This window comes from Lycorma delicatula, chromosome 1 (assembly GCF_047948215.1).
Source record: "Lycorma delicatula isolate Av1 chromosome 1, ASM4794821v1, whole genome shotgun sequence".
Lineage (NCBI taxonomy): Eukaryota > Metazoa > Arthropoda > Insecta > Hemiptera > Fulgoridae > Lycorma > Lycorma delicatula.
This window is the reverse complement of record NC_134455.1, coordinates 139,594,953-139,617,392: the sequence shown is the minus strand read 5'-3', so window position 1 is coordinate 139,617,392 and position 22,440 is coordinate 139,594,953. Positions and strand designations below refer to the sequence as shown.

The 22,440-nt window shown below is 34.1% G+C and overlaps 1 protein-coding gene across 1 annotated transcript in view; it reads left to right on the top strand.

Moving 5' to 3' along the window:
- The window catches only part of LOC142317668 (sodium channel protein Nach-like), a 74,844-nt gene that overhangs the window by 50,049 nt on the left and 2,355 nt on the right, over positions 1-22,440 (top strand). Inside the window, exons 9-10 of the mRNA XM_075354222.1 lie at positions 1,679-1,790; positions 12,226-12,338. Coding sequence (XP_075210337.1) covers positions 1,679-1,790; positions 12,226-12,338 — 225 coding nt within the window. The remainder of the gene's footprint in view (positions 1-1,678; positions 1,791-12,225; positions 12,339-22,440) is intronic.

Here is a 22,440-nt window from a genome sequence, read left to right as displayed (position 1 = left end):
TTACTCAGCAAATGCTACTGTGTTACTATATTGATGTTTCTAACTACTGATTCAAGAAAATATTCTCAGTTTTAGTTCGCTTCTTTTTAAAATACGACTGCACACAAGTCAAACTTTTAGAATTTCATGACCAACCAGGCAAAACATCAGACATTATAAATTATCTAATGAAAGTAGACAGAAAATTATTTGACTTCAAAATTGTGGTCTTTGCAGAACTGTAATTTTGGCGAATTGAAAACAAGAGGCGTCAACAATGTTTATGAAAAACTAGATTTATCTCTCGAAAGAACATTGATAGGAATAGGATGTGGAGCTCATGTAATTCACAACGCGATTAAAACTGCCGCAGATTGTCTACCTACAGACTCTTTGAATGCGTTATTGTGAAAATATATTCAATTTTTATATTTACAGTGTTTGTGTGGAATCTTTGAAAAAAGTTTGAAAATATTTGAGGCAATGGACTTCGTTCTGTGAAGAATTAGAAATATTTTAATGAGTGAATTGTAACCAAAATACCTACGTGAGAAGAAATTCAGAGTGTAATAGATGTATTGATTGAAAAGGGATTTATTAATTATAACCAAGGTACAGACATTTTGATGAGTTTTTATTACATTACACCGCAAAAAGTGACTAAATGGAACACTGGGAATGTTTCAACCGCAAGTCATTTGGTACAATTGTTCAAACATTTTCACACCAATAATTTTAATCGTATAAACTTTTGTTTAATTATTGAATATATTTTGTTTGCCTAGAACTAATGCACCCATAGAAAGGGTCTTTTCTCTTACAAATAAGTTGTGGACTAATGAAAAATGTTAATTACCAAGGTAAATTGTAAGAAATTCTGCCAAGAATTTCATTCTTATTTAAATTCAACACCAAATAAAGCAAATTAGTTCTTCAGAAAAATATAAAACCATATAAATTCTTTATTTTCATGAGGTCATTCCTGTTCTTTTCACATACTACTACCTAAAAATTAGTAAATGTCCTGTTTTAAGGAAAAAAATAAACAGTCACGTTAAGCATCATCCTACTTGCATTCACCTACTGAAAAACTTTATTAATATGAAAATTGCTACTCAAGAATTATTGTGTACTTGTACTTAACCTGTGCGTATGTTCAATTATTATAATAATTGTTATTATTTATTATGTAAGTAAACGGTTAAAAAACATGTAATTTTTGGAAGGCCGTATGTTCTATCCACTGAAATATAGAAATATAGTATTTCTATATTCAGTGGTTCTATCATGGAAGCATCTGTATCAGTTTTTCTTTAACTAGTCATATGTAAATTAGTTCTTCTTCTTCTATTAAAATTATACTGAAACCTATTCATCAATGTGTTTGGCAATTAATTTGGAGAGAAAGAAAAAAAACATTTTTTTGTGTAAATGTATGATTCTAAATAAATAAATTTGGGAATATTTGGGTAGCATCTCTTGGTAACATTGTCAGTAATAATACTAATTACTTTCATTCTGCCAGTTCTATGGCAGTTCCTTTTCCTATTAATAAACTGGCATGCTTACTCCATTCTTGATATGAATTATAATGGTGTTCTGATTTGAATAAAATATCATTTATAATAAAACTTTTTCTTAGTAGTTACTATAAAAGTTAATCAAATTATTTAAACTTGATCTAAACAATTGATTTCAGAAACATTGAGAATTCTCCGTACAGCAGATAGTGAAAAACATGGTTTAGTGTGTGATTGCAAGTCCAGCTGTCTAGAACCAGAGTATACAGTAATATCAAAAATTAAAGTTCAGTAAGTTTAATTATTTTTAACTCACTCATTATACTGATGGATGAATAAAATTAAGTATTTATATACAGGTGACTTGAAAGTCTGGAAACATCTTAATTTTAGAAAACTGAGAAACTACTGTTACCAGAATAAATGTAGTTGAATGCTGTATCAGAGAAACTACTCTGAAATGTTTGAAATTATTGTCAGCCATATTGGATTCACCTTATTGAATTCTACTTTAGTTTTTTAAATGACATGATGGTCATATTACATGTGATTTAAATGTACATTTGAACGAGAAAAACTTAAGTGAAAACCCAACATCCATAGCTTTATCTGTGTTTTAGATAATTGACCATTAAAGTGTCACAGCTGTCCCCAACCTCCTTCAAGATGTTTTTGGTAGGAAGGGGGATAATTACACATCATGAAACATTGCAGTTTTATGCTGGAAATGATTATGCAAACAGTTTTCCAAACTCTTCTCATTATTTAATTATTTGAAATTTATCATTATGATATTCAATAACGAAATTGAAACAAAATTACAAAGCTTATTCATTGCATTTATTTATTTGAAAGCAGAGAAAATAGGTGATTTTATGTAAAGTTATTGAAAGAATACATCATAACTTTAAATAATATTTATTTTAGAAATAAAATCTAGTAGATTTTAAAGATAATCTTTAAAGTTTAAAGATTGTATGACCAAGTAAGAAATTCATTTAATGACACTTTCCTGATTGCGTTCTGATTGCAAAATCAACAATTCAAAATGGTATGAAGATTTGAGGAATGTGGAATTATAAAAAATCGTTGCAAATTTGGCAGACCTAAATCCTTACGTAAAGATGTAAAAGCAGATGTCATGTTAATTTAACAGAGATTTCCCACAACTCAATTTAGGTCAATAGTAGGCACCTTGATAGAAACAAATCCTCCATCCATGAAGGCTTAAGTGAAAACCATATAAAGCATTACAAAATTCAGCCGCACCAAGAACTATTGGAAGATGATTTTCATTGGCATGTTGAATTTTTCTGAAATTATGATGAACAGGATTATTGAGAACCCAAATTTCATAACATATGTTGCCTTTTCAAATGAGGCTACTTTTCTGCTGAATGGGAACATCAATAGACATAATTTCCATGATTGGAATAATGAAAATCCACAATGGTTACCAGAAGCACAAAATGAGCATCCTGTAAAGATTAATGTTTGTCCTGGCTTTGTATCAGACACATTAATTAGGCCATTTGTAATTGAAGGAAATTTGACAGATGAGTTGTATGAAGGTACGCTTTGAAATCATACTCCAGCAACTGAAAATTATTCTGAACAAGATTTTTACAATTCATGGTTTCAGAAAGATGGAGCACCTACCTGCATTGTCTTCAAGGAAATTTTACAGGCGAACGAGAAGAGATTTTGGAGAACGGTTTGCAGAATGGTTTCCAGCATGAAATTGCAATGTTAAATGATGTGTAATTTATCCCCTTTTCTATAAAAAATATTTATGTTGAATGAAGGTTAGAGATGGCCATTTTACCACGATTTGGACTATTTAATGATTGATATCTAAAACACAAATGAAGCTATGGATGCAGTGTTTTCACTAAAGTTTTTCTTCAAATCTACATTGAAATCATGTATAATATGACCATCATGGCATTTAAAAAAACAAAGTTGAATTCCAATAGCGAATCCAAGATAGCCAAAAACAATTTCAAAAACAACTCAAAGTAGTTTCTTTGATATAGTAATCAACTACATTATTCTGGTAATGTAGTCGTACTTTCTTTTTTATAATTAAACTGTTTCCAAATTGAGAGTGAGATTTATGTTTTGAAATGAGCTTCAACAAATTCTTATTGCAATATATAAAGTATATTAACCCACAAAATTGAATCTCATTCATCAGGACAAAGAGAAATAAATCTGTATCCATAAATTTAATAAATATAAATACTTTAAATAAATTCAGTACTGAGTTTCAACTCTGTCGTCTAAAAGCAGTATAATATAAAATTTAATTTTTTTGTTGTTGTTTATCTTCATCTATTGCTTGTTGGTATTGTAATGGCAGCTCTCACACAGGAGTTTTCATAAGTAACATTTTAATTTTATTTGAATCTTTCAGTTTTTGAAATATATGCTAATTTGCACACATTTAAAAAAATAATATCCACTGTATTTTACTCTACTAGCTTGTCATAGTCGAAGCTTCAAGGTTCATTGTGGCAGTTACACGTGCCTCGATTAAATCATAGAAGTTATTTTTTTAATATACTGCCTTACTAATATATGAAAAAGTGTGTGTGTGTGTGTGTTTGTAATAGCACAACTCCACTGTCATTACTGGAATGATGTAAATTTAAAACATCACACATTTTATATTCTTAATCATTGTTGCCAATTGCTACAACCCACTATGTCTTTAATTAAAACATCTTCAAATATGATCTGGTGGTTTGTCATTTCATACTTTTGTTTAAATTTATAAATATAATATTTTTCAAGTATATTCATTTTTTATTTTTATTACAAAATTTCTAAATTATTTTTACAATTAATTTATTATGTACAAATATGCTTATATTGCAACAAATGGTTGGCCACATTAAACACACCTCTTTTTCCGTTTCTGTAAGCATTGTAATGTTCTGAAAAGAACTTTTGTAAATTTAAAGAAACTAGCAATGTAAAACTAACAGATAATATATTTGTCAGCAAAAGTAGATTTTATTATCCTCATATTTATGAGGCAGATGTATAAAAATTTTAGGCAAGCTTCAAGCTTATCAGTGTTTGTAGCTCTTAGAATAATAGGCTAGGTCTGATGAAAATGTGTTATTAGTCCCGTTACCTGCTTCTAATTACATAGCTCATAAAGTAGTCAAGAGTTTTTAGGGTCTTTTAATGAGCCATTTTGTACATCCATCCCACAATATTAGTGAATATTTTGAAATTACTTCATCCATTGGAGAAATTTTTATGTTGCACAATGCACCTACAGATCTGGTGAATTTTAATGGCAGTTTAAAGACTGAGTGGGTTGTCCTCCTTCTTGGAATAAAGTAGCCGCTACTCCATTTTGTGGAGGAAATTTCACTCACTGGGACAGTGAATGGAACACTATGCATTTTTATACACACCTTCAGTTGAAGATTTTTAATTAGAAAAGTAAAAATTTGAAATTATTATTTTTTTTTTTCTGTCATTGTGTAGTATTGGATTATTACATCATAATTATATAAAACATCATTTTGATACTTACACAAAATAACTAACAAAATTTGAACAAATTAAGTTAGAAGATAATGCATTCCTGCAAATCAGAGTTCTTTTGATAGGAAACAGCTTTAAAAATAGCATAGGAACAGCTTTTTTGTGCCATTAATTAGAATTCAATTTTATATTTTTCTAAGAAGAAATTATTCAAGTTATCTCAATCCAAAGACCCTTTTCATATAGGTAGCAGTTTTTTGGTACATTCAACTTTTAAATATAAGCAAAACTAAAAATTTAACTCAAACTTTAAAAAAAAAAATAATAAAATTTACATCAAAAATCTGTGATTAAAATTTTAAATATGTATTTAATTAATTTAAATTCTGATTTTTTGAAGATGGCACCAAATTAAGGAAAAAAATTTGTTTGTTTTTAAAATTTAACATTCAAAAATTAAATATTTATAAAAATAGAATAAATAAAATTTTGTTACAGATATAATAACAAATTTATTTATTTTAAATAATGTAATTTTAGAAAGCAAATTACCAGATATATTAATAAAGGAAAGCAATACTTACAATACAATACTTTTACAAAAATAATACTTAAATGTACATTGTACTTTACTTAATAAAAAAGGATTAATTATCTAGTTATTCAATATAGAGGTTCCTAATATGCACATAGGTATACATGGTGATGGTTAGGTAAGCATTAATTTCATGTGCGATATTAGTTAAAGAAATTTGAAAAAAATGATTTTAGATAAACATGCTTGTTTAAGTACTGATTAAAACTTCACAGAACAATAATATACATATAGTAATAATATTTAAATGATGATAATAACTTTAAAATAAACAACCTTTGCAGTTTATTATCACTCAGAAACAAACAGGACAATTATTAATTACAGAAATTAGAAAAACTGAAATCATTATAATGAAGAATAATAGATAATAAGGGTGAGAGGAAAATAGAGAGCAGTGAGAGGGAAGAGACCAGATGTAAAAGACTCAGTATTAATGCCAGACAACATCAAAAAAATTATGGAAAATACAATTATACACTATATTTCAGTTAATTTAAAAAATAAAACATTGATATAGAATTTTTAAAACTTACATTACACAGTCAGCAAAATAATGGTTAAATTTAACAGTGTGATGTTGATTAAACTTAAAAAAATTAAAATGTAAAATTGACTTACTCTATGATGTCAAAAAAATGGCAGCTAGATGTTCAATTGTCATGGAATTCCTTCAGTGGTGGTGGTGTTGCTAGTTCATCTATTGTATATAATGCCTGTCTTTTAACACATTAAACACCTCATTAATACACAGTCAACTAATTCACTTACTTTGTGCTGTCTGTATTTGTTTAATACATATTCTTTTTTGTCACATTAATGTGTTTTAAAATTAAATGTGTCAATACTCTTTTAATAATAACTTTTTACGGCTTCATATAAACTATAGATAAAATTTACAACTTCCACTTGTCTTGCTAAGGAAACTGGAAAATGCAATTTTAATGCATATAATGAACCAAATATTACATTAAAAAACTGATTCAGTCACAAGTAATAGTTGCAAATCCACCAGGTTGGTCTAATGGTAAATCCATCATCGCAAATCAGCTGATTTCGAAGTCAAGTGTTCTAAGGTTGAAATCCTAGTAACGGCAGTTACTGTTATACAGATTTGAATACTAGATAATGGATATCGGTGTTCTTTGATGGTCAAGTTTCAATTAATCACACATTCATATTCATATTACACAAGAGAAAAACATGCCTGGATTTCCTTCTGATCTGTTGCTGAGAATTTTCTGGGAAATAAAAAAATCCCAATTATAAGGAAATTGTTCACACGATGTTAGAAACCTTCAAGAAGCTTGGTTGTAGAATGAGTATTAAAATTCACTTTCTGTATTCACTCATCGACTACTTTCCAGCAAATCTCAGGCATTTTAGTGAAGAGCAAGGTGAACAGTTTCATCACGATATAAGGGAGATGGAAAAGTGGTACCAAGGAAAATGCAATGAAACAATAGGTACAGTATAGAAAAAGCATAAGAAGTAAGTCGCTTAAGAAAAAATTTGTAAATTAATGAACCATTTTTTGTTTCACTGATTTCAAAGTATTACAACAATTTTTAATAACATTTATCAATAACTTTTAGTAACAATATTTGAAAGAAAAATATCTGTATGTATAATGATGTTTAAATGTACTAATTATTTTATCAATTAAAGTGACCACAAAAATAATCCTCTTGTTAAATAAAATTCTGATGTGATAGTTAAAAATGAATATTATTTTTGGAATCATTAGTAACCTATTCAAACCTTTCTTTTTCTGGTTTATCCTCCGGGAATTACCGTTCAGGTATTACTTCAGAGGACGAATGAGGATGATGTGTCAATGAAGTCTTGTACAGTCTCAGTTCGACCATTCCTGAGATGTGTGGTTGATTGAAGCCCAACCACCAAAGAACACCGTTATCCACGAACTAGTATACAAATCCGTATAAAAGTAACTGTTTTTAATAGAACTTGAACGCTGGAACTCTCGTCTTCCAAATCAGCTGATTTGGGAAGACGCGTTCACCACTAGACCAACCCGGTAGGTTAACCTGCTCAGTCCTGTCTGTTCAGTTCTACACAAAAGATTTAAGTGGTTATATCTTAAATATAAAACTAATTTTGGGTTCTAGACTACTTGTTTACGAATATACACATGTTCCTTATTCAATAAGAACGATTTCAATGCAATGTTGGTGATCTGGGTAAATACATTCCTAATCATATTGCTTGTCCCTTGTTTTAAAAGGTTTCGGTTTTGTGAAGATACTCTATCGTCTCGATTTCATTTATTAAACAACAAATAACCTGTTACCTCTTTGCTTCAATTTATATTTAATTCTGATCTAAATATTTAGATTCGTCATTACAAATCCTTCTATATTGGTTCACTTATATGTATATGGATTATACGTTATTCTACCATTCTCTTGGGTACTATCCCGCCCTTATACATTGTTATCTTTCAGATCTATTTTTTATCTATTTTTTCTATTTCTTCACTGCTCTATTTTAAAATTTTTCATTATAGCAAGGCAAGGAAGTAAATAAATTGATTTCATCCTTTCTATATGAACATAATTTTAATCTGAAACTGAAAAAAAAATTGTAGTTAATTTTTCTTTAAATTAGTATACTGGGTAGAAAATTTGATTTTAAACATTGACAGTATAAATGTTGGGTATTGGATGTTATTACGATGCTATGGTTTCTGCAGATGTAAATTTGTCTTGCAGTTTAGATACTATTTTCTAAATTTGCCCCTAATATTTTTTTTTTTTTTAATTATCAAGAATAAATAAAATCTAGAGTTATCCTTTATAAGTTTTATAGCACTTCTCCAAATAGAAATAAAAAAATTAATGGATCTTATTTTTAAGAGATTTCTAAGGTATTATTTTTATGAGCAAAATCTCTTTTGATGAGTTTTTAATTCTCTAATTTATAGGTCTGCACTCTTGCAATGAATTACTGAAATCATCTGGATGTATACTCTGGTTGTATATAGTATTTGCAGATTCACTATTGCTTTTATCAGATCTGTGTTTTGTATTGTTTACTATTAATTTTAATTCTAAAACAGTGTTTTATAAAAATCATTGATAAAATTTAATTAAGCATAATTTCTTCTCTTTTTGATAAAAATATTAGGAGAAATAAATTAAAATAAAATACAAGGGAAATAAAAATTATACAATAAGAAATAAGAATTGTATTATTTCTGTAAATGTGATATGTATTACATATAAATTAAATCGGGCCGGTAAGGGTTTTGTAACAATTTTTTGTTTTTCTTATATGGAACGCTAAACATTGTTTATTATCTGTTACTGTATGTCTATTGTCTATTATATATATTTTAAATGTATGTTTTTTAAAGCAAATTCTAAATTAATAACAGATTTTGATAACAGAAATGCAGTGTCTACCTTTTTGAATATCAGTATCGTTTTGTTAAAAACAGTTTTATTTATAATACAAAAGTTTTGTTTTTGAACGGAAGTGATATCTGCAAGACTCTTACCATACAATTTCATTGTAATTTTTTTGGATATCACTGCGTTTTGTTAGATTATTCTTCAATTTTTTTTTATGAATTACTGATTATTATCTTATGGATTTATTATTAAAATCCATCAGAACAAAGAAATTGAAATTGATTTTGCTGTAGAACAAAGAAATTGAATTTCACGGCCAATTTTTTTTGTGGATAGTCATAGCATTCACTTCATACTATATTTTCTTCTTTTTTTAATAAAACTAGTATAATGACCTTCACGAATCGAAAATCCGTGATGTAATATTACACGTATTACTTTGTAAGTGAAACCCTCGAGTTTTATCGTTAAATTCGATTCCAATATAATTTATTTGTTTTATTTATTCATTTTTTAATAAAACTAGTAAAATCTCTTTTAGATTAATACTTTTTTTTTTAAAGAAGTGATGGGAATTAAAAAAATTGTTTCATTTTCAGTACTTTAATTTACATAACATTTAAACAAGCTGCAGTATGTTTTCTTTTAAATTTTATTATTTCAAGCACATTATCAGGTTTTTGCACGCTACATAGTACTATCAAGTACTACTATCTAGCGGCGCAATTCGTAAAGGTACATTAAAAAATAAATAAAATGTCATATTCGAGTCCCGCGGTTCATCAAATGAAATAAATAAAAAAAACGTTGTCTAACAAAATTCGAGGTATGTTTTAAAAGTATTCCTTATTTAAATTTAATTTACTAACTATTTGGCTAAGTATTACAAAATATTTAATTTACTAAGAATTATATATAATACATAAATTTTTGTAAGTGGAGATATACATTTGTATAAATTAAATCTCCACTTACAAAAATTTAAATTTCTTTATTAATAATCTAACTGAACTGAAATATAATGTTTTCACGCTTATTTTTCCTCCCCATTTTCATTTCACGGTTAGGTTAGGTCGTGTTTAGAACTGTAAATGTAGTTTATTGACTTCGTCGCCTTACCGACGAAGTTCTCTCGAACCCCGTGAATGCTTTCAGTTTTTTATAATCTTATTATTGATTATTAAAAAATATCTGAATTTTAATGAAAAATTGTAAAGTATATTAGTGTATTTTCTTCGTAATTTTTTTTTTTTTTTTTTTTTTTTTTTTGAGTAATAAATGTTTGTGTGCAATTGTACACAACAGGTTTTGAATGGCTTATAAAACTTTCGTTTTTTTTTATTATTTTATATTAATTTTTTTCATCAAATCAGCAATTGAAGCATGATTCCAGTTTTTATCTTTTGTGTATTTTGGTACTTTGAAATATGAGTGTCTCTAAATGTAGTGTAAATAGAGAGAAATATAATTTTGGCCGTAATGAGTCTGAAATTCTTAACATTTTAACTGACTCTGATGTTAATGATTTAAGTGATGATGATCTTGAGGAATATATATCACAAAAATTTCAAAAGATAGTGGGAGTTGGTGCGAATAAGGTTGGGCCAAATGATTTGACTTATGATGATGAATTTACAATGCTCTCATTGATGAAATTGGTGAGTTACTACCAGATACAAATTTTGGAGATAATGAAATTATGTTCCAAAATAATTTAGACCTGCACTTGTATATTTTCACTGCTGGGTGCCTTATGGTCTTGTCGGGGGTGGTGGCTACTGATGCTGGTAAATAGATTCTATAAACCACCTTTACTTACTGATAAAGATGGCATGACATTGGAATGCAGCTCAACCTTTGAAATTACTAGTAAAAATAATGTAATGATGGTTAAATGGATTGATAACAAACCTGTTTGCCTGAAACCCAATTTTATTGGAAGTGGTAATGTTGATATGGTTCAATGCTGGGACAAAAAGCAGAAAGGATTCAATATGATTGATTAACCAGAGTATGTTAAAAGGTACAATTATGCTATGGAGGGGAGTAGATTTATTGAACCAAATGATTAGTTATTATAGAATTTTTATAAGATCTAAAAAATGGATTCTATGTGTTATATTCCATGCTATTGATATCGCTGTTGTCCAAAGCTAGTTAGTATATAAATGTGATGCATTGGCTCAACATGTACCTAACAACAAACTTGTGGATCTAATGCATTTCAGAGTGAGAGTTGCTTATGGTCTAATTCATTGTGGGAATCCTATCGTGAAAAAGAAAAGAGGAAGACCAAGTAACTCGACCAAATGAATCATATAGTCAAAAAATATCATGGGGAAATAAGACCAGCACCAGAAATTCAGTTCAATAGAATTGAACACATACCTTTCCATTATGATTGTAAAATACCGAGCCATTTCCTAAATACTATGGTAAATCTAGAATAAACTGCTGGAAATGTAAGGTTCACTTATGTTTATTATAAGCAAGAAACTGTTAACTTGCATTTCATACAAAATAAAATTCAATCACTATGTATTCAGTTGGACAGATTAAAGTTTGTGATTTCAAAGTTGTGTTAACATATTTTTGCAATTTATATTTCAGTAATTATGTTATAATTATTTAATTTAGTCAATAAAAATTGTGTTAGCGAGTGAAATTTTTTTTGTTTTTTATTCTATTTTAGTTTATTTTGTTAATGGTTTATAACAATAAGTTACTCTACAAAAATTAATTTTAATTTTAACATTTGTTTCTATAATTTTCTAAAGAAAAAGTTCATTAAAAGTAGTTTTCATTAAAAATTTTAGTGTTTTATTGCAGTTAAAATCAAAAATATCCAAAAACTTGAGAAAGACATGATGATGTGTATAATTGAATTCAAATTTTTTTTTCAAAAACCAAAAAAAAAAATGGGTAATTAAAAATTTCATTAAAAATAGTTAAAAGATTCATTTATTTGGAATACAGGAACAAATAATTTTTTTATTGCAGGAAAAAATTCAGGTCTGAAACGGTTAAAAATAGATGTAAGAACACCTGTTTTTAAAAAATCATCTGACAAAAAATTTCAAAAAGCAAACCAGTGTTATTAATAATCTTTTCATAAGAAATGAAAGATTAATGTGGTGATAAATTGTCTTAAATTAAAAAAGTCTTTTTTATAAAAAAAAACTTTTTAATTTAATATTTTTCCATTCAGCAATGAATATTTTCAAATATGTTTTACTTTGTTCTTATTTTTCAGGAATGAAAATTATGATGATCCAGCTTATGGATCAAATATATTTATTCAAATGGATTCATTACCAAATGAAAGGTTCAAAAGAAACGTAGTAAGAACTCAATTAGATTTAGTTGGTAAGTAGTAGCAATGTGTAGTATGGGAGTAGTAACCTTGCAAAAGGTAACTTTTAAAGTTCCTCACCATAGAGAAATGAGCAGATACAGTTTGTTAAAGGATTAGAATGACGGACTGTTAGACAAAATTAAAAAATTTGTTAGGCAAAATTAAAAAATTTTTAAAAGCAACATCCATTGTACAGTTTCTCATTTTAAAGCTTTCATCAATACAAGAAAAGTAATTTAAAGAACAACTTTTCTCATTGTTTAATGTAAATGAGCAGAAGAATATTGTCTGGTTTAAATAAAAAATTATATAAACCGTGATCAAATAACTTTAAAGCATTACTAATTTGATAAAATTGAAGTACAAAATTAACTCAAATACCATGATACTAAATTAAAGCTAAACATATATTAAATCAACTGTAATCTGTTGTACTATTTTCTTTTAAAGTGTTATTTACCTTGTTGGTGAATTACTTATATACCTACTGTCTAAACTAGCGGTTCCCAAACTTTGTTTCTTACACAACACATTTCATAAATTGAAACCTTAAGATGTAGTTATGAGATGTTACTTATAATTGTTTTAGACTTGTGGACGTTACTATACGTGCAATTTTATAAATAGTATTGTTAAAAACATAAACGTTTTATTATTGATTAGTTATAATTTTTGTTTATGCATATTGTATTATATACAGTACATATAAAATTTAGATTCATTCTTTAATTTAGATTTATATTTGATGATTGCTGAGGGCTTATCTAATTCATGATATTTTACTGAATGAAATAACATCAAGACAAATATCTGAAAACTTTCATCAGTACAAGAAAAATGACATAAAGAGAAGAAACTCTTCTTATTTTTTAACTCTGATTTTAACTTTGATATACTTTTTTTAATAGCCAGTTTTATTTCATTAGTATAAATCCACTTTTTTCTGTTAGGGAAGGTAAATGCTCTTAAAGCTGCTGCTTACCCACACAGATGGTAAATGTTGTCGGGTTCACAACAACTAAAACCTCTCCCCATGCTACAAAATCCCCCTATGTGTTGCCGAAAGGTGGGTATCAGGGTCATTCATTCTTTAATTTAGATTTATATTTGATGATTGCTGAGGGCTTATCTAATTCATGATATTTTACTGAATGAAATAACATCAAGACAAATATCTGAAAACTTTCATCAGTACAAGAAAAATGACATAAAGAGAAGAAACTCTTCTTATTTTTTAACTCTGATTTTAACTTTGATATACTTTTTTTAATAGCCAGTTTTATTTCATTAGTATAAATCCACTTTTTTCTGTTAGGGAAGGTAAATGCTCTTAAAGCTGCTGCTTACCCACACAGATGGTAAATGTTGTCAGGTTCACAACAACTAAAACCTCTCCCCATGCTACAAAATCCCCCTATGTGTTGCCGAAAGGTGGGTATCAGGGTCCTCCCCCTACTACATATCCTAATACTCGTCTTTTGGCATTACTCAGTGGGCATGCTGTACTTAATTCAGGGCTTCAATGATGGTTCAGAGAGCCCTAAGCATTTCAACAGTAGTTGTGATCTCTACAGGCCCTGGGCTACCTTCATGATTACCTCCCAGTCCATGCTGTCGCATTCCCATCCTACACAGTAGCAACCACTGTTGATAGCTCTCTTCTGCCATTTTTGTTTGAAGTATATCCTTGCTAATGATAGACATTGCCTTCCAAGAGATTCACTGTCAAGCAGTTTATCCAGGAGGTTAGGGGCACAAAGCCTTTTGATGATTTCTGTGCACTGTAGTCTCACATCAGCCCACCTGGAGCATTCGATGGTGCCAACTGTCATTTAGTGTTAGCCAAAAGTTAAGCTTTCTATGTCCCCGACAGATCCACCTTTCCACACTAGGGATCACCGATGCATCCATCAGCCAATAATGGCAGTATACCATCTCTCTTGCAACTTCTCTAGCAGTGAGGTTCCTGTTTCTTCGTTTTGCTCACTTGCCTATTAACATATTCATTAAACTTGAGGTCCAGAGATGACATATGACAACCACAAATCCGCCTCTGCTGAGAAGCTCCTGTTCACACAAGAGATTCTTAGTTCCATTCTCTGAACCTTGTTCATCTCGTTCCTGCACCTCTCGTATTGTGAGGCTCTGAATCAAACTGGACTAGCATATGAAGTAACAGACCCCACAACTTTGGCCAGCAACATCTTTATGGATGCTTGTTAGCCTCCTATATTCTTAATAGGTGTGGAGAGTGCCATCGCCACCTTTTCCACCTTCTCTGATGTTTTGTGGAGATGCACTGAGAACCTCATTCTTATGTCCAACTACACACCCAGATATTTACAGATGTAACCAAGTATATAACTCACTCTTCCACTTAAGTAGTTATTTGTGGCAGATTAATAGTGTCGGCCGAGATAAGTGTCTCCGTCTTATTCACAGTGAGTCTCAACCCAATTATCTTCCAGTTAATTTCTTCTGAGGAGTCCATCAAAGACAATGTTCGATAGTAGGGGTCTCAGCAGTGATCCTTGTGGCACTAGCCTCTCAATGGGGAACTCCACAGGCTTATCTTGTTACAGTAATAATCCTATCCGAAAGATAGGTCTTAGGCCTGCAATATTCTTTTACGATATGCTGGGATATTCCTCCTTTCCAACTCTTCAAGGATCGCAGACCACATCATGCTGTTGAAGGCGTTCCGAACAACCAGCAACACGATCATTGATAACGTCCTGGTGCACCTTGTGCCTCCTCAGTCATCTTTGTGATCCTCATCAGTGCATCCACTGTCAGAAGTCATATTGACAATCAGATAATCCGCCGCATGCTTTGACTGCATCCTGTAGCCTCCTAACTAATAATGCCCCTAGCAATTTTCCATAAGAGTTCAGGAGGCAGAGCAGCCTGTACTCAACTGCGTCACCAGCATTGCGACCAGGATTCTTCAGCAAGACCAGCCTTGTGCTTTTCATCACCCAAGGCACCCATCCACATGCGCGTGATTGATCGCCCTGAGCACTATGGACAACGCAACGTCAACTGCTACTTTAACTATCTTAGCAGATATTCCATCAGAGTCTGGACTCTTACCGGTTCTCAGTCTATTAGAAGCCAATCGCAGTTCCTCCAGAGTAAAGAATGAGATCTCTTCCATTACAATCTCACGTCTATGAAAGAGTTCATCACAAAAGAACAAGATCGCTGTTATCAACTGGTCGTGACTCATAACTGGGGGAGCTCTGACCAAATTTTTGGTTATGACCTTATAAGCATCTCCCCACGGATCTTTGTTGATCTGGACACACATGTAGCCCACTTGTCTTTTTTGGTGTTCTCAAGGCCATGTTCTTCTAGCTTGTTGGCATTTCTGTTGAGATTCAACACCTCGGAAGATCTCCAGTACATCTGCTTCTTATTTCGGTGACCAAGCCTTGTGTCCTCGACTACGCAAAATGCCTCTAAGGTAGCTGCTATCAGACCATCAGCCAGGATTTTTCCTTCCTGCAACCTATCACCAAGGACCATCATGAGCTTCTGAAGAGCTGCTGGGCCGAATTTCCATGACTGTGGTACAACATTAGCACTAGGTCTAGCCATGGATACAGTAAAGGTAAATGCGCATGGTCACTCTTGCTTTCCTCGTCAAGAATTCTCCAATTAGCAATTTTACCAGCCTGTCTCTCGCTGACGATGGTGAGATCCAGTATGGAAGTGTAGTTTCCCCGCCTGAAGGTGGAAACTCCCGCCTTGTTCACAAAGACCAAGCCCAACGCCACCGGTTCAACCAGGAGTGCCCCCTCCGATCCGTTGCCACCCTTCCCCCCACTCAATATATTTGGCACTGAAATCGCCGGCTAGTAAGCAGGGTTTACCATAGTTGGCGGCGGCCTCCACCTTGTCATCCACGTTCCTCTCATAATCTTCTTGGGGAATGATAGGGGAAATGTAGCAGCTTATCAATCTTATGCCGGCTAAATTCACCCAGGAAAAGTAATGGCCACATCCAGTTCTCCTGACGTATACCTCCGTGACAGCAAGTACGAGTAGATAGCACGTCACAATCTTTCTTGATCACCCAACGATAATTCCCAACCGCTTGGTGATTGGACTAGCTGATCAGCAGCTCTCCCTCTTGTACAGCTGTTACCATAGTAGATGGTGTGCAGCTCTGCACCTGTTCATATTGCTTTATAGAGCCTTCATCATTCAGGTTTGGGGCACCAAATGCTTTCCAGCCTGTGGCACTCCTTGCCGCAAGTCATACACGTGATGGCAGAGTTGCATTTTTCTTCCTGTGATCTGCCTCTTTGCAATTGAAGCAACTATTGCTCTGGTCAGTATCGCAGCACCGTGAGGCATGGTGCCCCGGCAACCAACATTTATAATCCATTCTACCCTTATCTGCCTTTTTTTTTTAGCAGAGAGGATGCACACCTTCCAAACACCACCACAGTAGCTACCTTTGTATTGCTAAAGAGTGACCTCATAGAGATGAGCAGCTCTTTTCCAGTTTCATTACTCAGGGCGTCCTCTACTTCTTTCTGAGAAGTTAACTCAAAAAGATCGATCTTTTATCGTGAATTAGGCAATCCTCTCAGGTTCTCGTCACAGCCTGACATCTGCTCTTTGGATACTTTGTTCAATGAAACTTTTTAGGGCTTCGGCAGCATTATCCCTAGCCTTGATTCTGATCTGGAGGTCCTAGCCGGAGCCTTTCCTAGTCGATTTTCCCTCAACCTATGCCTGAGATCAGACGTCCTCCCTTCAGCTTGCAAGACCACCGTGGCTAGAGGCTCGCAAAGTGGTTGCTTCTTTGAAGGTTTGGCCTTCTTAGTTTCATCTAATCCATCACATCCAGATGAACCTCAAAGTTCTTGAGGTTCTGCAGCTGTGGTTTCAACTAGCCTCCTGAGATTCTGTCCAAGTTTATTGACAGCAGTACAAGTTGCACTCTTGATCCTGACAACCTTGCCCACAACTTCAACTAGGACCCCCAGTCCTTTCCTCTCTCCTTTGCTGGAGTTAATTAAAAAATATAGCGTGTTACCTCCTACATCTAACAAGTCCCCGTCCAAGACTCGCAAGGTGCACATCATACTCGGGCAGTCAATGAGCACCTGATTAGCCCGTAGTTTGCCTTCCTGGGCGAGGTATTCGACCCACGGTGCTCTAATCTCTAACTTCTTCCTTAATACACTGTTAGCAATGGCCATTAAGTCATAGATAACAACCACATCAGCACTTTTGTTAGCAAATATTGGCTTCTTCAGTGTGCTTGAAGCACTTCTTGGGTCATATCCTTAATAATCCCAACAGGTCATCTTTGACCCCTTCTTTGAGATCATGATAAGATTTCATCAGAGCCCTGTCTAGCGGGAGTTTGCGTGGCAGCCTTGGCGCACATCTTCCTTGTGTAGAGCATTGCACCACCCAGTAGTTCCTTGCCTGCTTGAGGGTCCTCATGGGCTCTTCCATTTTGAGGATACACCCCTTAATTTCCCTCTTCGTTTTTGGGTTGATTTTAATAAGTTTCTTTAGCATTTTAACTACCTCGCACATCTTGTTGAATGCTTCCTCAAGACCCTTACCCACTTCAGATTGGTAGCTCATCTCATCAACCTCTGGCCATTGTCATTTCAACATTCAATCAATGGAAGAACCTCCTTCAAGATCTGCTGCTGAAGAGGGCCTACTGTCCCTCTCCAACGAGCTATGAAATTTTATCATTCCCTTTACAATATTTTTCCAGTTACTGACTAAAACTTATAAGCCTTAAATTCCTTATATAAAAGCTATCAATCTACATCTTCTTTTTACAAGATCATGCCAAAAGTTCTGCTGTTTTCCATTTTCCCTTAAAACTACTTCATTTTAGTTAATCATCCCACCTATTTTCAAGATTATCTGTGTTTTTTTATCTTCACCTCTATCCATGTTTTGCTACCATAAAATGATAAGTTCCAGTAAAACATTTGGAAGAATCTTTTTTATAATTCCTAAGTGTATGTTTAATAAAAGGCAATTCATTTTCTTCCTTTATTCCTTAATTTTCTTCTTTCACCCATATCTCATATGAGCAAATTTTTTTTTTGTATCTGAGATTGCTACGCAGCTTGATTTTCCGACTATGGTTAAAAGAAGCCAGAGACAGCAGGCGCTGCATCATGAGTATGCGTGTAGCTCACGTGATCCTACTACTAGCGAGTCCACTGACGCCTTCGCGACTAGTGGGAATAAGAAAGAACGTAGAAAGAGGAGTCGTTCTAATAAGGCATCCTTACATGTGAATGAGAAGTATGAGGATAGGATGTAGAAGAGGTGAATTGCTTAAGTACGCACGAGAGTTAATCAGTGTGAGTGGCACATTGTCAAAACATGCCGACAAGAGCCACACTGCCCGCGAGCTGAAGGAGCTAGCAGGGTATATGGCAGAGGTAGTCGCTGCACTCTGAATATTTTTCTAGTCGAATCAGTGTGATGTAAAGACTGAGGAAATAGATATGGCTTGCCAGACAATGAGTGAGATGGAAGACAGTGAGATCTTGCGACGATTGAAGGAAGAAGGCAAGGATAAGGATATTGATAAAATGGTGGTTTCTAAATGGAACAAGGACAGGATTTTCACTAAGAGAAAAAGGGACTTGGCAGTGATCCTGGACTTGACGAAACTAAAGACTAAATTCTCGGAGCCTATCTTTAGAGTGGCTCTGATGGTTAGGGACATGGCTACGGGAGGAGAATTAAAGGTGGGTCAACTGATGGTCTGTAGTGAGGCTGCCACAGTACTTCGGGGAGATGATGTAGAAAACTACGAAAGGAATTTATTCACAACAGTGATAGATTCGGGAGTAGATGAGGCGAATATTCCTCATCTGAGGAAGTGTATTGCAGAGGTTTTCCTGTTAGTGAAACATGTGATCTTCGGGGTGGAAGAGGGTGACACGGCACAAGTAGCCAGGAAGGTGATAGAGTATGCTGGCTGCCAATTGGGTAGAACAACTGGCATCTATACAGACAGGTCAGTCAAGAGCAAAGATAGAAGGGAAATGTCCGCCAGTAGGGCGATAGTAGAAAAAGACTAAAACCTTGGTGGTTAGATTGCTAGAGAAAAATGGAAAGCAGAAGACGTATACAGACCTTCTCAGAGAGGACAAGGAAGGCATCAGAGATGGAGGCCCGGAGATCCTCTCAGCCCATAAGGGCCAGGGGGAGGATCTTTGGATTCGGGTCTGAGATAATGATTGGAGGTCCTGAAAAGTTACAGGAGGAGGTGCAGGGAGTAAAGGTTGCCCTCAAATCGAACTCTTGTGTTAAGAGGTTAAATAAGAGATATTGATGTGCTCACCTCCAAGGAGGAGGTTGCTAAGGTATACACTCGATCTGACCCTGGTTAAGGAAGTATACATGGATGAGATGAAATGGTGAATTTTAGATGAGGAGACGCTCAGCGATCACAGATGTGTAGAAGTGATCGTTGGTCGCCCCAGAGCATGTCGAAATGATGCTAAGTGACCCTGGAGGATGCAGCAGGTGTTGACTATCAGACTGCAAAAGGTCTTTGAGGAGAAGGTTGGCGAACTGGACAGATTGAAACCAGAGCAGTTACATTGCGCTGTGATTGACTTTTGCAGGGAGGTCCTGGGAGTTCGAGACAGTGACACAAGACGCAAACAGATTTATTGCTAGTCTCCACAAATTAATGAGATTCGAAGAGAATGTATACGACTTCGAAGAATTTTTACACGAGATAGAAGGCGACAGCAAATAATAGATACTGAAAGGAATATCAGGCTGTTGAAACAAGCTAGGGGACAGTTAAAGAAAGCCATTATTAAGGCCAAGAGGGCAAAGTAATTGGATATATATGCAGATTTGGAGGAAAACCCATTTGGCAACGCCTACAAGATAATAAGAGTTAAATTTGGAAGGGCGTTGCCAAGACTGCCAAAGGATCAGCTCAGGGTTGTCATGCGGGACCTATTCCATGAGATAATAGCTGGAGAAGAAAGGAATTGGTAGCGGGAAAGATTCCTAGAATCACAATCACATCACAGAATCACAAAAAACTAGAATATGTGTTATCGAAGCTTAGCTTATTAAAATGGTTTTAATAGTGTCAGATGGGAGGTGATCATCGAACAGACGGAGAAGAGAAAGGTGACTCCCTACCGGGTCAAAATGATTCAGGAATATCTGACAGGTAGGGAGATGAAGATCACCTTGATAGAAGGAGAGGAGATTGTTATGACAATGGAGAAGGGTGCCTCAGGAGTCAATCCTGGGCCCCCTGCTATGAAGCATTGTATGTTGGCTTTCTGGATATGAGACTCCCGAATGGTATTGAGTATGTAACCTATGCAGACGACCTAGCGGTAGTGGTGACAGCAAGGACAGTTAGGGTTGTGAGGCGGTTGGCTAATAGGATGCTAATAGACCGATGGACTGGTTTAAGGCAAGAGAGCTAACGGTGTCTCCGCATTAAACAACTATGCTACAGATGACTGGGCGAAGATGGATTCCTCGGTAAGGTTGGAAGGCATTGATGTGACTCCCTCGACAAGAGTCAAATACTTAGGAGTATTGCTTGACGAGACGAGGGGGTTCACCGCATATGTCACAGAAACGTGCAAGAAGGCGGAGAGAGTTACATTCGCGGTGGGTGGTCGCTTTATTGGGAAATGTGGTTGGCCCTCGATCCTCCAAAAGAAGGATCATTGCGGTTGCGGTTGTTTCAGCTATGTTAAATTCAGCCCAAATTTGATGTGAAGTCCTGAAGAAGAACGTAATAGAGCTCGGTTTTAAAGTGTATACCACAGCCTGGCACTGCATGTGGCGCAGGTATATAGGAAACCTGGCTGGGAGCAGCTCCGGTGATCACTGGTATGCCGCCACCAGATTTGTCGGCGAAGGAGTGTCTTGCCAGATACCAGGGTGCAGACACTGGAGAAGCCAGGAGGGAACTCATAAGAAGATAGCAAGAGAGGTGGGACAACAATACAATGGAAGATGGATGTATTGGATAATTCCGTGCATTGAGACCACATTAAACAGGGGGCATGGGGAGGTGGACTCCTTGACGTCCCTTGGGTCGTTTGGGCCTACCTCCATGCCAGGGTGAGGCAAGAGACACCGATGTGTCAGTACTATCAAAAAGAGGAGAATGTGATACATACGTTTCTAAGGTGCCCCAGATGGATGTCGAAGTATCCATTTGAAAGGGAAGTTTCCCCAGAAGAAATAATGAAAACTATAATTAGATTGGTAGAGGGTTGGAGCCAATGCAGGTTTGGTTCAGACATATCCTTGCAAAAAAACTGGAGGAAGAACGGCCCTGATGTAAAGAAGTAAGCCCAAGGATGAGGGTGGAAGGCTAGCTCATGGGGATGGGTACCAGGGGTCCAACAGGATCATCGCTGCTGGATGCCCTCATAGAACGCTGAAACCCTTCATTCGAGAATGAATCCGGGAGATCCTGAAGACATATATGGTGACGACAGTAAACCTTCCGGTGATTCTGTCACCACATCGTGTGGGAAGGGAAGGATTTTTAGTGAGTTGCTGCTTTAACAGGAAACCCTGTACACTCAGTAGTACAGGCTACTGGGCATCTGGTAGCAGATTTTCCCTCCTCCAGTGCAAAACAAAAACAAAAAAATTAATTTTCTGGCTTGTCTGCTATTGGTACCTATTTTCTATACTTCATCCTTCGTAATTTTACTAAATAAAACTCTACAGTTTCTGGTATAATCATATTATGTTTTTCTTTCTTTAATAATTAACATTCTCATTGATTCTCTTACATTTATCATTAATTCTTTTTTCAGTTACATTTAATTATATTCATTTTGCTCAATATAAAGTATGTAAGACAATAATCTCATCAGATAATCTTAACTTTTTATTTTATTCCTAAATGCTCAAATTTTTCTTTTATTGATTCTCATGTACAAATTAAAAAACAAAGAAGTAAGGTTAACCCTCATCTCACTCTTTTTTATGTTACATTTGGTTTTCCTCATTCCCTATTTTTATCATAAGTATTTATAACTATTCATAGTAATCAGAGTAGTTAGATAATTTATCAGATGTCTACTTCACTATTCATTCCCC